The following is a 17500-nucleotide window of genomic DNA, read 5'->3' on the forward strand; positions in this document are numbered from 1 at the left end:
GGCGCGCCGGACGAACACTCGTGAACCAACCAAAGGTGTGCATGCTGCTTTTGCGAACGACAGCCCCACTCGGTTATACCTTGATGGTGGTCATATCTCTATTTTAGCAAGCACAAGTGTCAAGCAACCAACACCACCCAGAGAGAATTAGGCGACAACTGTGACTTTCGATCCGCACTTTACCTTTTCAGAATATCTTGGTTTCGGCTGCAGGTGAGAGCATACATCAACTTCCTCTTCTCAGAAGGAACTGACTCAGTTTGGTATCTGTGGAATACTTCGTTCCAAGTTTGATCATCGGCATCCTTGATACCAATGGAGTAAATAGCGTTGCGTAAATTGGGAGCGATCCTAAAATTAACGAATGAACAATGCGAGTCAGCAGACAAATTTTACCGGGGAAGGTTTAACAACAACACAAGCTAGTTGGTGATGGAAATTCCTTAACCCTCACTTCATACATCTTGAATTAAGGTTGCACCAATGAGATCATTACCAGTCATATATGAATTATAGAATTTCAACTCTAGCTTTTGAAATTTTTACAGCTGAACCTCCCTTCTTTAACTGTAAATTTCAAGGAAAGGAAAGGAAAGGAAAGGAAACGGGAACTTTATTTAAGTGTCTAGTCGTTCTAGCGCTGGAGCACTAATTGGGGACACTGTAAACTGAAATTAACAATTAACACAAATCAAGTCAACTGTTGGTTTTTGAGGAAAGGGGAAACCGGAGTACCCGGAGAAAACCTCTCGGTGCAGAGTAGAGAACCAACAAACTCAACCCACATATGACGCCGAGTCTGGGAATCAAACCTGGGCCACATTGGTGGGAGGCGAGTGCTCTCACCACTGCGCCATCCCTGCACCCTGAGACCCCAAACTAATGGAACAAACCAGTTGAATGATACTTACGACTGATTTTGTTTAAGCCAGGCATTAAATAAAGCCAAGGCTTGAGATTTGAACCCTTGTTGCTCATCAACAGGAACAACGTCTTCATACTCAGCTGCTAAAACCATCACACTCGCTCGAAGGTAGCTGCCAAGAAATGGATTGGACAATCAAAATTTTCAACCATAAGTTCGGGAGATGATTAATGTATCCTCTTGAAAATTGAGCATTTACAACTCTTTGGTGAACGTAATAACTACAGAAGCTACAACTGATCAAAACAGAAGCCAAGGCAAATGAAAAACAATCAGCTTGAAGGATATCATGGCAAATTATTGTTAAGGCACCTCGGCTTCACTTGCTTCACTGTTCGTGAAGCCTGAGAGTAGAGGGGGTACCCCCGGTGTTGTTGTCCTCCTTTCACATACATGAGTGGGTTGGGTGGGTGAGATCAAATGTGACCTGATAGCGGCTGCCAGAGGCGCCTTTACAAGCTGACGTCCGATCTCACCGTAGAGAAAAAGAATTGTAAACCACCATGAGACTGCCGATATGTGCCGTATATAAATCCTTAACCATAACCGTAACCATAATTGATTACTGAAGTGAAAATGATCTTCCTCCCATCACCTGGGATTATATATGTACATATAAAGCCCGTTGAGATTACCTTCACGTTTTCATTCATTGATGCTGATTTACTTGTTTGTTTGCTTGTAATTAATTAAATTACTAACAATAATTACCGCCTCAAATGTCCATCAGACGTATTTTCCTTCCAGCCCAATTCATCGGAAAGGGTATTAATTAGGTAATAAATGTATTTCTGAAACAGAATTCAAGCATAAAAAGATGAAAATTAGATTTGACACTGGAAAAGCCACTCCAAACAGGGCCAGGTTCGTAACACTAAAATCTCCATGGAATGTAACCGGAAAGGAGGGATCTTCATCTCACGTAATAGTATCATCAGCTAAAGAAGTCTTTAATGGACATTACTGGCAAAGGTAACAAGTGAGAAAACTATCATGTAGACCGCCCAGATCAACCAGAGATAGGCGTAATATCTTTTCCAAATTCAGAACTTACAAAGCTCACCTCTAGCTAATTTGTGTAAATCTCGTTTTCACAGCTGCTTTGCTTTTTTTTTTTTTAACCAAACAAAGTCTGGGCTTCCCGTGTATTATCACTAAAACTCATCCGAATAGGCAACTTTCACGAGAGCGTCATTTGACAACAACTACCAGAATTCAGTTTGTTTTTCTTTTCTTATTTAAATGTTGTATTCCCAGCGGGGTAAAAATAACAATAGCTCTATTTAGCAAGAGACAAGCAAAACTTAAAGGATTCTGGCACTTGTACTCAAATGGCGTCATCATGCAAATGCCTTATTCAAGGCTAAACACCTTACCTTGTACGAAGTGTAAGAATCAGTTTTTTTCACGGAATCAAGGGTAGAGAATTGAGTTGCAAAATATGCGAAACTACTAAGCGCTGACATCCACGGAACATATTCCTTTTCATTTTTCAGATATGGAGTAATATCCATAGCTTGATCATCATGCAACCAGCCAGCCCTGAAACATACGAATTAAAATAAATTTTTGAAAGTTGCAATAATTTCTGTCGGCATAAATTTGCCTACTATGTATAAAATTTGCAACTTGTACCGAAATTGTTCCATTCCTAGAAACTAACAATAGCTCTCCTCAATTCATGGGCTGTCGGAACAGGACCTTTACGCCTTAATCTCTTCAGTTGGATCATATTATTATAGGATGAATTCCCATTATACGTGCCTCAGGCTATGTGTAGAATCGGGTCAGTAAAAAGGGTTCTAAACACTCACCGAGCAAGATTTAGTGCATCGTCTATGAGTCCTGCACGATTTGCTGCAGATAAGGCCTAAACAAATTCAAGAACAAGCCGTAACATTAACGTGGTCAATGAATTTAAAACTGTGTTTCAATTCAACCATGATCCTGAAAAAGTCTGTAAAGATAAGATAATAATTTGTTTCTAGAATATGCCCTTCACATTTTAACAAATGACAGCCATGATTGTTTTTACGTACCTACTGGAGAATATTATCAAGTGTATTGGCAAGACCCCTTTAAAGGTTAAATTCTTAAGTGTCCTCGCATAAACTCTCTGGTAATTCTTGAATGGGGTGCTTTGTTTCAAACTCACAGCTGATAAAGTTTATCCAGTCTCTATGACTGAATAAACAACCATATGGATCTCCAATGTTCGGCATAAACATGTCACACAACTTTCTAGATCAAGAATAAGAAGCAAGACCAAGGAATTTTTCTGGGCTTCCCTCTCGCTACAAAGTCGCTTGCCTACGCGTAGCCGTACCCAGCCCCCCGAGTGTACATGTTACTTATTATCTACTAAATACTTGTTCTATAGTAGTCCATAATTGGTTATAATTCTCTAATTACACATAAATTTCGAGGGAAAATAAAAGCTTTGGTTTCAAAGCGCGTTCAAGTGCGAACTGAAGATATCTCTTAAATTGCTGAAACTGAGTTTCACAGGGAAGACTGCAACTAACCTCGCTTTCAAACATAGGTTTTTCGTCTAATTAGCAATCAACGTGATTAAAAGTTAATCAACCAAACACATTTTTAATTACCTCATGATGCGTATCAAGTTGATGTCCTAATTTGCACCAGTTAAGAGCATCATAATTGATACGATAGTAACCAGTCTGTCCAGAGTTCATCTTGATCCAAGACGCGTGACTAGTGCCGTACGGTAATTCAACTAAGACAACAATCAGAAAATAAACAAACGAGTTTTACTTTCCTACAATTGCTAACAAACGTTTTTTTTCTTCCCTGAAGGAGTACGTAGGGTTTGTCTTCCTTTTGATCACCACCAATCTCAGTGAAAGACTGTATTTGGTTTACACTGTGACGTCGTCTCCATCCGGCAGATCAATACAAAATATGTCCCCCTTTCTATACCCTTCTATGATGCTTGTTTCTGTTTCCAGAAATTGTCGTTGCTTCTCTGCCTTTAATTTGCGCCGTTATAGAAGGCCCCTAGAACTCTTTTAAAACTCAATCCTTTTTTAACTTTTCGTTACATGAAATAAAGTGGATGCTAATCGCCCCACTGGTCAGTTTTAGTTTATCACAAACCATTTACTTTTCAGTGTCATAGAAATCCGTAAACTAGCTTTAGGATAGCACAAACAATCAAATTAACCCTTACATTGTCCTTTTTGCACCTCCATTATTACTGTGTGTCTACCGTTATGGTCCTGTGTGACATATGTCAGAGGGATTATCCAGGAAGATCTATCAAAAAAAAAAAAAAAGAACAAAATGACCAAACTTAACGAGTTAAAGTTCTTTTAAACCTACTAAATTTAACAATAATAATAATAATAATAATATTATTATTATTATTATTATTATTTTAATAGTAAAGACTTTTGCTTGGTAATAAAATCAAATGTTTACAAATGCACTAAAATTTATCCCATCATAATTTGTTTTCCTTTATACTCTCATTTACGTAATGATAAAAATTGCTAATCGAAAAAAACTAATAACTAATTGTCTTATAAGAAATATTATATTATGAAAACAATATATATTAACAAAAAAGTATCTAAAAATGTTCTTTAAAACAAACTCTACTCTCCAAATCCCGCTTGTTCTTTTTCAATCTCAAAGTCACATTGTTCAAAGGGACATGCCTAGGGGTGCGTGGACCTCTTAGGCAAAGTAAGGCGGACCTTAGTAGAGCGAAGGACACTTTCGAACGTATCCATGAAATTGTTGTACTGTACTCCTCTCCTTTCTTAATAGATATGAGTTTTGCTAATCTACTGTATAGCGTTTGCATTCGTCCGCCATGCCTCCGGTAATAGTAAAGACTAAAGGTGTGAAAGTCCCTTGCTCAACTTCCAAAACTCTGTTCGCGTACAACCTCTTCTTGTCATATTCATGTGCGCGATAAATCTGCCGAATGGTGAGATCTTTGTAAGACTCTGCGTTTGGGTGACAAACCCTCACGTCGAAAAAGGCAGAGCCTTGCCTATCCCAAAAGCCACGAGCATGAACATCCAATCGGGCATCCGGTGCTTCATTCGTACCCCTCGTCATCACTTCTCCCGTTATCTCCTGGTGAACGGGTTCCACTTGTACATCATGGCAAACAATGTTTAGCATGTCAGCCTCAAGATCACGCAGCTCGTTACGCCTGTGGATGATGAATCCTCCTCGTCTACGCACCACGGTATGATCCACCGTAAATGTCTTTCCACAAATGCCAGTGGAGGGCGTGTCCGCTATGTACCAATCATAGCGGAGATGAACGGCATCCCTGAAATCTCTCTTGTTTAAAGTAAAGTTCATACCCTTTAACGGGATAACTGTTAGCCAGCTAGACGCTCCTTTTTCTGTAGCAAGGCCAGCCGCTCTCTTGGTGTTATCAGAGAGTGCGCTCTTTACTTCCTCTAGCCTTTCTCTAAGACGATTATCATTCTCCCTTCGGTTGCACTGCTGCAGTTTCCAAATTTCATCGTTTTCCGGGAGCTCGTGTGCCTGAGCCTCTATCTGCTTTACCAGAGGTTCTGTTACCCTGATTGACACTTCATACTCCTTGGTCGCATTTCGGCATGGGTTTGCGAGACCCAGTCCCCCTAGCCTCACCGGAAGTGCTAGCAGTTCGCGCTCAGCGGGTGTGCAAGTGTGCCCTGTCATGGCGGGTACAGGGGTATCACCTATTGCGCGCTTTAGCGGCTCCTGCAGTTCTTCGATGTCGGGCAGTGTTCTGAGATAATATGTCCAGCGGTGCTTCAATCCAAAAGTGAAAGCTGCATATGAGGCTTGTGGATTAACTGCAGCGAATTCTGCAAGCTTCACCACTTGCTTGACCCAGTCCTCTACCTTCCCTTTCACGTACTCCTCCAGGTGAGTTCTAGAGCCTAGCACGGCGCCCAGATGTTTTTGGCCTTGAGTCGATATGTTTATCGCCGTGTCACCGAATACTTCCCTCGCTTCGTTCTCCTTTTCCGGTTTAGCATCAGGTATCTTCATTTGCACGATGCCTTACCTCACGATTTTCCCGTCGAAATTCGAAAATATCAGACATCTGAGAAATTTATATTTTCAATTTCAGCAAAACAAAACAAATGGGCAATTGATTATAATTTTTTTGGCATAAGAGATCTCGACGTGACAAAAATATATACATCGCGTCTGCAAGTGTCAGAGAGCAAGTTGCCTTTGATGACAACTGATGAGATTTTACAAAATGTTTCGAATTTCGAAAATATCAGACATCTTACGGGAATATCAACATGAAAGCTCATTGGAGAGGTTTTATGGGCATTTTGACTCCAAAGGCTGTTTTTCCGCTCAAATCCTACCGTCTTCCCCAACAGGTTTGCTAATCAAATTATCATGCGATTGTCGAAATCTTGCCGTAAATTCTCTAAAATCTCTCTTTTCATAAGCAAAATTAAGAAAAGATAAGGCAACAAGTAGAATGCAAACAGAATAACCGTAAAATGGACATCAATTGTTAAAACTGTTAAATATCGCACGCACGCACGCACTCACAAACAATACTGTAATTTACATATCCCCTGCTGAGGGAGCATGAACAGCCCACCTAAAACAAAAATAACAGAATCCTCCAACGGGGCCCATGAACGCAAAAGGCAAGTCACATAACAGTTGAAACTATTTACAAAGAAAAAAATTGGGTAGGGGTGTGCGGCCCGCTTCCCAAAACGCTTGCCCTATTTATGACCAAAATCTGCGATTTTTCCCTACCCTATTTATGACCTGACCAAAAATTTGATACCCAATTTATGACCTGACCCTGGTGCATTATTTATGACCAAAACGGGCCGCACATACCTATATATAAGGGAGTACCCCCCCCCCCCCCCCCGGGGAGGATCGTGAACATTGAAGGGCTGTGAGACGGGGCCTACGATTTATCGCCCTTATCCGAGAAGACTAGAGAGTCCAACCATTTGCAGATGTCATTGTTACAAAGGCAGCACTTTCTCCTCAGTTATTGAAAGACCCTGAGTGTTGGTGCGGCCGGAGTTGAACTCATGACCTCCCGCATGACCAACTGAGCCACTGGTGCGCTTAATCTATGACCCTGTCAGACCAACAGCTCAGCAACAAATTAGATGATCGCAGGGTTCTCGAGGGTTTGTAAACTTCAAGAGAATCCTTGATAGAACTACCAGCCAATCCATGTAAGGCCTTGAAGGTTACTTATATTTTGAAGTGACGTTTTCGTTGCCGTAGCCGTCGTGGATTCTTAAACTCTCTATTATCTTTACAAACATTTTGCAACAACTCGATAATTTGAATGACTTTCAGAGTACTTATCAGTCATAAATGACTACTTGAGACCTAATCAGCCCCAAGATTTAGTGACTCCATAGCCTTTTGGATTAACCCTCATCATTTTGTTTATACAGGAACTTCTCCTTTGTATTCATATAAAATTATATTTAAAAAAAGGGTTGATGACTTACGTATCATGTGATTTAGATTGGCTGTCAGGATGAATAAGAAAATGATGTTGCTCCACGTGAACGAGGCTGGGGTTCACAAAATCTCTTTTTACTGTGACAACAGGAAAACCCATCTGATCGGTCCATGTGGTCATCATTTGTTTCACGTTAATTCCCTGGTATCAAAAAAGAGGAAGTTACATAATGCCCTTTCCAGACCCTGAAAAGTTCTTACTTTACTGAGCTAATTTAAGTGACAAAAGAAAGCTGTTAACAATGAAAATATTCTCAACCTAATCTCCATAAAATTTAAATCTATCACACAATGCAACACAGTACATACTTAATTGACCACTCCCCATAAGGGCTTTTCAAGGCAAATGAAACACAATCACGACAGAACAGAACATTCAACAACAACTGTTAAGAATCCCAACTGGCCGAAGGAAAACCAATTGGCTTATTACAAGTGCCGCTGAGAAGTTGAACCAGGGACTACCAGGATCTAATTCAATCAGTGGTCAGAAGGTGTCTTGAACCCCAGATCCCCGGAAAGCTCCCTAACCACTGGGCCACATTGCCTTCTCCTCCTCTGCATCCAACTCACAACATGACAAAGAGAGTTTGACAAGAAGCCAAGAAATGTTATCGAAACATTTTATACATGTATAATACAGTAGTAATGTGAAATAAACAATCATGGTACCAAATTTATAAAGTGCAGTCATAAAATAAATTTATAATATGTCTGAAGTACAGGCCAAAGATGAAAGGGAGAACAGCCAGGACATTTCCAGATGAGCGCGAGGACCACTTCTCCCTTTTACAGTGCAGTCACCAAGAAAGCTGAGCATCCCAGCATCCATACAAAGTTTGGTCATATATATTATACCTGCTTTCCTGCAGCTTGTGTGAGGGAATCCCACAGATCGTTTGTTTCAGCATTGCTAAAGCTGTATTGCTTGAGGTACTGCTGCAATCCTTTGAAAAAAACATCTGTGCCAAGAACATCCTCTAACATCCTGATTATGGATGCACCCTTTAAAATAGAGCACTCCATCTTACCAACAATACAATGTCATGTAGAAACGTTTCTTTTTTTTCTTATGATGTAAGATATTATGCAAAGTTTGGATGCATAACAGTACATTAAGCAATTACATGTACAGTACCTCCAGGGCTGATTATAATATAAAAATAATCAATGTCACAGAACTAAAAAACAAACAAAAGGTGGAAAATACTAGCAAGGGCATTTTTTAGATAACATTCAACAGACTAATACAGTATTCTCTACTTGGACTCGATATAAAACCATTGAACTGAGACTACATTGGCCTCTATTATGTACAGGTGATTACATGATTAATAAAATTATTTTTAAGACTGACAAACAACATTTAAAATCTTTGAAAAAATTGCAAAGGATGATTTTGTCCAGATTGCTTGGTTTGCTACGTACCTATTTTGGCAATGAATTGCCTCTTTTCTGCATTGAAATACTTTTCTTCTGCATTGTGATATCTGAAAACTGTTTTTCTCTTAGCCAATCAGAATGGAGGTATTAATGGCTAAACTATGTAGTTTAGCCATATGTTGATTACTTACAAGTAATTGGTCAGTCTTTTCACGGTGTTGACAATATACAATGTAATGTAACTTGCTGATCTTTGAGAAGCCACACAACAATAGAAAATGTAATACCATTTTAGTTATCAAGAACTTACATGTATTATTACCTGTGGACCTTTTTAAAGCAGTTTGAATTTGCAAATATTTTCCAACCATTAATTATAATAACACAACTTACAATCTTTACTATTTTATTTGCAACTTGTTGTGGATGATTATTGCCAACCCATTCAACATTATAATCAGGCTTATCGAAACACAAAACCAACGGAAACCCTTTCCAACTCAACCACAGAGTTTTAATTACCAAGGGTTTACCTCAGTTGATTTCCCGTGGACACTTTAGAGCCCAGCCATATATTTCCCTCGTCAGAAAATCAGCCTACCACAGGAATAGCGAGGGAAAGTCATAACAGGGTGATGTGGCAATGTTGAGGTAAAGGGGTCAATACTTTTAGTCAGTACTGACTATGTAGGCCTCATCCACTATCTTGCATCCACCGTGTGCTCATAGAGTTAGGACAATGTGCGAGCCAGCAAGGCATGCAAGCCATGTGAACCATGACTGCAAGACATGCAAGCCATGGCTGCGAGTCATGTGAGCCAACATGGCGAGCCATGCAAGTCAACATGCGAGTCACACAGTTACTGAAAGCTAACCGTTTTAAAACGGGTGCTTAGACTTAAATAACTGTTTATCAGCGCTATCAGCGCTATTTGAAATGCGCTTAAATGCGAAATTCGCTTAAATGCGAAATTCGCATGGCTCACAGATTAAATGCACAATTTGCATGGCTCACAGATTGTCCAGCCCTCCCCCCCCCCCCCCCCAAAAAAAAAAAAAAACTGTTCATAAGTATGTGGAGTCAGGCCTACCTTATCATAAGAGATTGAATCAAACAAAGAATTAATTTGTTCTGGATCCTTCACTTCTGCCATGATTGGATGAGAGTTACTGAGTTGATCAAGAGCCATTGACTTTTGAAACTTGTCAAGATAAAATTGATCCATCATTTTCCATTCTGGATTTGTAGAATTCACACCAATACTTTCCATGAAACTGGCAAATCCTTCATTGAGCCAAAGATCATTCCACCATTTCATGGTCACCAAGTTACCAAACCACTGTAAAATTGAGGTCGCAAACAGAGACAAGTTGGTTCGTTTTTTAATGAAGTAGCACAATAATATCTTATACCCAACACTTTCCATAGAAGAAACTATAATTTTAATCTACCATTTATTCGAAAATGATATTGTAGACAGCAAGTCTGCAAATTAACATTTAAAAAGGTTTGGAAGAGATCATCAAAATTTTAATTGTCTTTAGTTGTCTTTTATTCCCGTTTTCATTTCCCATTGGGCTTTAAATTTTCTTTCCCTTAATAATTTCTTTCCATTTATTCCTGGATTGCCTTGCAAACATACCAAGTAGTATAAGCTTTTTTTTTTAATCATTGCACTTCTTTTTCCCAAAGGATTTTCAGAAACAATCTTTCAAGCAGGAAATTCTAAGGCAGATATAGTGATTTGAAAAGAAATTCAGATAATCTTGTTTAATAGCTTTGCATTGAATATTGATATTAAGTAATTCATTAAAACTGAATAGTAAACCTGATGAGCAAGTTCATGGGCTACAACCACTGCAACCCACTGTTTGTTGCTGGGTGATGACTTGTTAGCATCAAAGAGTATTGACGTCAAACGGAACGTTATTAACCCCCAGTTTTCCATTGCGCCAGTGGCAAAGTCTGGAATTGCTATAAGGTCTGCACACAATACCATAACAGTAAGATAACAGGTTTAAATTTGGGTTGAATGTAACCTAAACTGGATATTAACATAAAGTTCAACTTTTAAACAACAATTTGCAAAAAAAATTTAACTGAATAGATGAATTTCCACAAGATTAACATTAACCATTTAAATAATTAAGTTCAGATTTCCTTTAGCATTACATTGGGATATTTTTACAATGAAAGTAAAAAAATTATAGTTACCGGTATGTAGAGTTCCGTCATCACTAAATAAATCTCTTTATGTCATTCACCAGAGCTAACATGTCACCCAAAATTTTAGTGAAGCGTTAATTTCAAAGATATGCATAACAGCTGGTAAAGATTGGACATAAAATTATGCCCAACAGCCAATTGTTTCCTTTGTTTAATCTTCCTACATCCCAAAAGTAACTTAATTAACTGAATGGACAACATGTTCTCTACCTTCAATTGACGATTATCGCTAATTGTTAATTTGCTTTCAATTTACTATTATCGTTATTTAAGAACACAGTGTCCCAGGACTTGTGGTAACAAATAAAAAGAAAAAAGTAAAAGCAGCCCCTGGACAGGATTTGAACCCGGAGCACCCACTTCGAAGGAACTGTTTTTATCCACTTAACCACTAAAGATCAACTGACCAAAAATATGCCGATTATTTACCAAAACTAATTAGTATATATATAAAATCATTGCTGAATAATGGTTAAGTCTAAAGCTTGATTTTAAAATGGTTAGCGTTCTCTCGAAGTTTGGTGACCGACACTTTTCACTGTGTAAGCTTGCGTCTTAGTGGCTGTTAATACACGTTTACAGCGGCACTTTTGGAAGAAAAAATTACATGACATTAATAAAAAATGACATCCTCGCAGTTAATGATGTGGTAGTCTAGTGGTTAAGTGAAGGGGTTATTAATTACACGTTCCCAGGTTCCAGTCCTGCGAGTCCAGACATTAGGGTTCTGCTTTTAAAAGAAATATGTTCATTTCCCATAATCCATATCAAGCTTTCAGTGTTCTGTAATAACGATAATAGTAAATTGAAAGCAAATTAACAATTAACGATAATCATCAATTCAAGGTAGAGAACATGCTGGAATGGATCAAACATCAGTCAGAGAGCCTGGGACACAAAAAGGAACATGCATTAATTATAGATTTTACTCTGTCTAACACCATACGATTTTACTTGTACTAACCCCACTGGAGTGAAAGTGTTAATACAAAAGGAAATAATGTAAATTAAATGTTCCAATCCCAAGAACACTAATCATTAGTAGGGCTTGATCACCACCGTTTTAAAACTTTCCTTTAATTAGGTTGTTCTTTCTTTTTAGTGCTAGCTTCAATTCTGAAAAATTTGAAAAAAATTTTTTACTTCACATAAACAGGGCTTAAAATGATATTCTGAGTAGATGAAGGAAAGCATACTAATTTAATCAATGATTCCTGTTTTATACCAATAAATTACGTGTAGCAAGTGAATGAAGCTCAATATGAATAAAGGCCATGCAGTGAACAAGTAAACAAATCATTTTTTTTCTAAGCAAACAATCATTAATGTTGATGAAACAATTTAAGCAGTTGAAAAGAAGCCTGAAAAAACCAGGCTTGGACCTCACTTTTTTTTCAGGCTTCTTTACATGAGCTGCTTCTGTTGTTTCATTAACTAAGGATTGATCGTACAGTATGCTTAGAAAATGTTTGATATCCTCAGTCTATAGCAAATTACACTGTTCTAATCTTAAGCCCTGTTTAGGTAAGAGCAAACAAAAAGCAATTATCATGATTCAACAGAGAAAAAAGAAAAGAAAAATCAACTGCGGTTAAAATTATGTTAATGTGTAATTATTATTTAGTAAATTGTTTCTTTTTCGATTGCTGCAAATCAAGTTTGGCTTGCAAATCATAGAAGGTACATGTATTTACGACATACACTGTACCGGTAGCTCATTATTACAGTTTATTTGGATAAATAAGGAGTTGAAGATTAATGTTTAATTAATATTTTGATTTAAAATTTATGCAACATAAAACTTTTAAAGATTTATGGATGATAAGATGTTTACAAAAATAATGAGCTAACAAACAAAATCATAACTGTTGTGGCATTGTGCAGACGCGTCAGATGTAAACAAGTCAAAACATGCAAAAAAACAATGACCAGCAGTGGCTGTTTATAGATAAGACAAAATAATAAGTTAAGTGGACAATTACATAACAGAAACCACAACAGAGCCATTGATAGCAAACAAAGACCAGTGCTGGAAATTTCTTAAAGACACTAGATATACATGTACATATTTTTTTTACATGTATATGTTGCAGGTCATTTTGTTCCTTAGGTTAATTGCAACCAAACTAGGTCATTTTACTTTAAACTAGGTTGAAATTGATAGTAGGAAACACCAACAAAAACCCATCAATTATTAGTGAGTATGTGTAATAATAAGATTATATTGGTTAGTAAATTGGTCCTAGAGGAAAGGGGATGAACTTACATGTAGTACAGCTTAGATTTTCATGAGTATTTTATAAAACCCCAATGGTTGTTAAGTCTAGGCACTGATCTTAAATGGTTAGCATTAAGATTGGGGTTAGGCATACAGTGCATGATACATGATTCTACTTTTCTTTCTCAGAGCTTTTTAGGACATAATTTGTTCATTGATGAATCTCCTTAGGATGGCAGAGGGCAACAATATTGAATTATTGTCCACGGAATAAAAGAACTGAAACATACGTGATGTCTTGTTGATTTTTAATTTGCTTAGTTATTTCCTCTATCTTTTGCTTACTTTGAATTCGTAATAATCAAAGGCAAGTAAAAACAAAACTTTGAAAAGTCAGGAAAAAGGGTTTCATAATCTATTGATTAGAAGCCATTTTGTAGGCTCTTGTAGGTGTTATTTCTTTTGAATTATGAAATAAAATATTTGTTTCTTTTTTTCAATTTTACTGAGTCTGCTTGTAGTGATAAATCCAAATTTTGTGATTATTTTGGCACAGTCCCCTTCAAGTTCTTCAATTTGAGCAAGCAGCACATTTGGATGAAGGGGCATTTGAACCTTTTCCATTTTATTAATTTTCAGTGCCACATAATCCTGAAGTTCGAACTTCTTCTTTTTCTTCGTCCCTTTCTGGTGTATGATAACTGCAAAAGGCAGATTGCTGGCTGACTGCAAATAGCGCTGATAAGCAGTATTTAAGCTAAACACCCATTTCAAACAGTGCTGATAAACAGTATTTAAGCCTCAGGAGCCATTTGTTAGCTTTCAATAACTGTGATTCAGGGTTAGTCTGCAGTTGGCAAGTGTCAGACACCGCTCTCCTCTAATGTCAGGCTCATCCTGCCACTTTTTCAAATTATTCACCATTTTCCTGCTCTGCATGTGATGTAGCTGTGACTTGTCCACTCATTTGTGGCTTTTTAATTTCTTTTCTCCAAGAGATTCCGAAAACCACTTCGTACTGCATTTTGCCAATTGTTCTGTGAATGGCTATGTGTTTTTTTACAAGCGGTTTCTTTTCTTTGATTAAACTGCAAAGGTCATCTTTTGTTGTTCTATTTGTCCGTGCCACCATCTTTTTTTCACTGTGGGAACACTGTGTTTGGTGTGAAAATCGGTTTGTTATCATGAATAGAAATGATGCCTTGTTCATTGGGTATTTGCATAGCGACATAAATAAACTTCGTGCAATATTTGACTATTAATTTTTTTTAAGTCTCATTTTATATCATTTACGCATGTGCGAAATGGTGGTTGTCGTGAAGGCTTGGAAATAGCTTAACAACTTCAGTTGCTGATTCAATGGCTTAGCAGTTAATACAAAGGAGAAGTAATCCCGGATGTCCTATGGTGCGAGGGTTTGAATCCTTGGAGCGGCATGGAATGTTGTGAAAGTTCAAGGTAAGAGGCAAAGTCCGTTGGTAGTAAGCAAGGAGAGTAAGGGGGAAGGAGAGGGAGAGACGATAAGTGGACGAAGAACGGAAGGCAAGGGAAAGGTGGAGAAAGGTGTTTTCTTTTTTATTCCCCCATTTTTTTTTTAATTACATCCCCAGGAAAAAAAGGGAAACCCTTTTTTAGACACTTCATAATAACCTTGGTTGAAACAAAATGACCTAGTTTGGTTGCAAATTAACCTAAGGAACAAAATGACCTGCAACATACACATAATTGGGTCTTTGAACCACAAATTTCTAAGCTACATTCAAGTAACTCATTTTCTTCAAGAGTAAGCATCAAATTATGTCTAAGGGGGACCATGTTCTTCCAATTTTTCCATTTTAATTAGACCTCAATTACATAGCTTGATGTCTGCAACTCGATTTACAATGAGATCAACTCAGCACAGATTAGTGAGTCAATGCATTGTATATGTTGTTTGACTGCATGTACTTGTTTTTGCAAGTTCCAGAAAATGGAAATGCAAGGCAATGGAAATAGGCAACTGCTTTGGAAAATTTGGAACCAGGAAAAACCACATTACAAAGCAAAAAATATTAGAAGACAATCATTTTCAACATAAAATCCAAGACTTTTTTTATAAAGGTCTTCCAGACCTACATGTACATGTAGGTAAAGGTTAAGTCTCTGTTACGAGCCTGAAGGCCCATTAAGGCTGGCGCTTATCTCTGGTTTCCGTAGCATGAAGCGACTAGGAGTACTTATGCTCCCCCCTGGATGGGATGCTACGTAGTCCATCACAGGGTTACCCCCAGTATTACGCCGGTACCCATTTATACACCTGGGTGGAGAGAAGCACCATGAGAGTAAAGTGTCTTGCCCGAGAACACAACACAATGTCCCCGGCCAGGCCCCGAACCCAGACCACTTGATCTGGAGTCGAGCGCACTAACCATAAGGCCACCGTGCCTCCCACACATGTACATGTAGTACACCTTTTATACCTCAATAAAATAGTATCTTCCAGAGCAATGGTGAATACACCTCAAGACTTAGAGGTGTTCAACCAAAATCTAAAATTCATAGAATGATGGTTTACATATTAACTGACTCAAAGAACTTCCAGCACTGAAGATACACAGATGTTTATGAACACAAAACAGCATTAACTACAAGAGACATGTACAGCACAAACAGATGGCAAACAGAGAAAACTAAATCTTACTCTTCACTGTACAAATCAACACAAAACAGACAGCCAGCACCAAAGGAAAGAACATGGAGTGGCTTGACATTATGTCCTCAGTTCCTGCCCTATAAACAAACCTGATGAGCAAGCTCATGAGCCACGACAACAGCAACCCACTCTTTGTTAGCAACAGATGATTTACGTTCATCATACAGCAGAGAGGTCAAGCGGTAAGTGATCAAACCCCAGTTCTCCATTGCCCCAGCAGCAAAATCCGGAATGGCTATGAGATCTACCATACATGGATTCAGGACAAATTTTAATTACAGAGGTAAAGATAAATTGGTTTGGTTTTGTGTTCACGTTTTAGAAATATTAGTATACATGTTGCACATTAAATACCATAACTTTTGTTTTTTATTTTAATTGGCTTGCACTCTAATACAAGCAATGGTTTTGAAGACTGGAGGTCATTTCTTGGATTTGTTGTCTTCGTGTCAAACAAAGCATTTGAGCAAGAAACAAGTCATTAATTTTTGTAGTTTGAGGCGACCATTATTTTCTTACGAAGGCCCCTAGACCCCTTGGATTTCCCTGTCTTATCTTCAAACAAAGCATTTTAGCATGTTTCCTCAACTTGCAGTTTAAATGGTTTTAAAATTGTTTGAGATTCAAATCTTTGGTCTTATGTCTTTGATGTTTGCTTTCTAGACACAATACACTATTGAGATTCTTCATTCTTTAGACACCCTACACTTAACAATTCTTTGAAATCGAGGTAACTATTATGCCACTTTTCACCAAGATTGAAAAGAATACTTGTTTCAAAATTATTAGTATATACTTATGAAGTGATCTCCACAACATTTGCAGAAAAAAAACATCCAAAGTCGATTTAATGGACATCTCAATTCATGCGTGGAAAACGAGCAAGTGGCACAAAGCATGTGCGAAAGGGTTTACAGAAGCTTCAAACATGGTAAATCTAAATAACCTTCATTACAATCCTCATCACAAACGGCAAAATGGTCATTCAAAACCGTTTAAATCAGCAATCTAAATGGAAAGTCTACTTGCTAATTAAAAACATTTTCACCGTTCAATCAAAGTTTTAGAGGTTAGTTTAAAATGGAAATTGAAAGTGCAGTTGGTAAAGGATCCAAATGAAATGGCAGCTCTATAAATTGAGGTGAGCGTTGGTTTGTTGTAAAATGACCCGAGTTGTTTGTTTCCTTGCAGCCATGTAGAACTTTCTTAAACATTTTTTTATTCCTCAATTTCAGTAACAAATTCGTTTTGCTGGGCGACCAGCCCTACAAAATAGAATTACTCCAAGTGAAACAAATTGTTGGCATGAAGATTGTTTAATTTTCAGCAATCACTATCTGGAAAAACGAAGTGAGACACTGGTTGGCAAAATATATAGACCACACGCGTGCGAAGCCCTATAAATTTATAGGGCTTCGCACGCGTGTGGTCTATAAATTGTCGTGTGCAAGTTGTAATGCTTGTTATGTTGGTGAAACCAGCCGACACTTCTCCACACGAGTGCGCAAGCACTTACTTTCAGACAGATCTTCGAACGTTTTTAAACATCTG

General features: G+C 37.9%; 1 protein-coding gene across 2 annotated transcripts in view; it reads right to left on the reverse strand.

The window, feature by feature from the left end:
- The window catches only part of LOC138008283 (endoplasmic reticulum aminopeptidase 1-like), a 42873-nt gene that overhangs the window by 2822 nt on the left and 22551 nt on the right, over positions 1-17500 (reverse strand). The window contains exons 5-15 of one of the 2 annotated variants that reach the window (XM_068855569.1): positions 10642-10796; positions 9904-10152; positions 8288-8434; positions 7417-7571; positions 4116-4201; positions 3532-3662; positions 2740-2795; positions 2302-2467; positions 1637-1716; positions 912-1037; positions 184-351 (exon numbers count right to left, since the gene is read on the reverse strand). In XM_068855569.1, coding sequence (XP_068711670.1) covers positions 184-351; positions 912-1037; positions 1637-1716; positions 2302-2467; positions 2740-2795; positions 3532-3662; positions 4116-4201; positions 7417-7571; positions 8288-8434; positions 9904-10152; positions 10642-10796 — 1519 coding nt within the window. Of the gene's footprint in view, positions 1-183; positions 352-911; positions 1038-1636; positions 1717-2301; positions 2468-2739; positions 2796-3531; positions 3663-4115; positions 4202-7416; positions 7572-8287; positions 8435-9903; positions 10153-10641; positions 10797-16038; positions 16194-17500 lie in introns of both variants that reach the window. The other variant, XM_068855568.1, reaches the window with a different exon arrangement.

Source organism: Montipora foliosa, chromosome 6 (assembly GCF_036669935.1).
Source record: "Montipora foliosa isolate CH-2021 chromosome 6, ASM3666993v2, whole genome shotgun sequence".
In the NCBI taxonomy this organism is placed as follows: Eukaryota; Metazoa; Cnidaria; class Anthozoa; order Scleractinia; family Acroporidae; genus Montipora; species Montipora foliosa.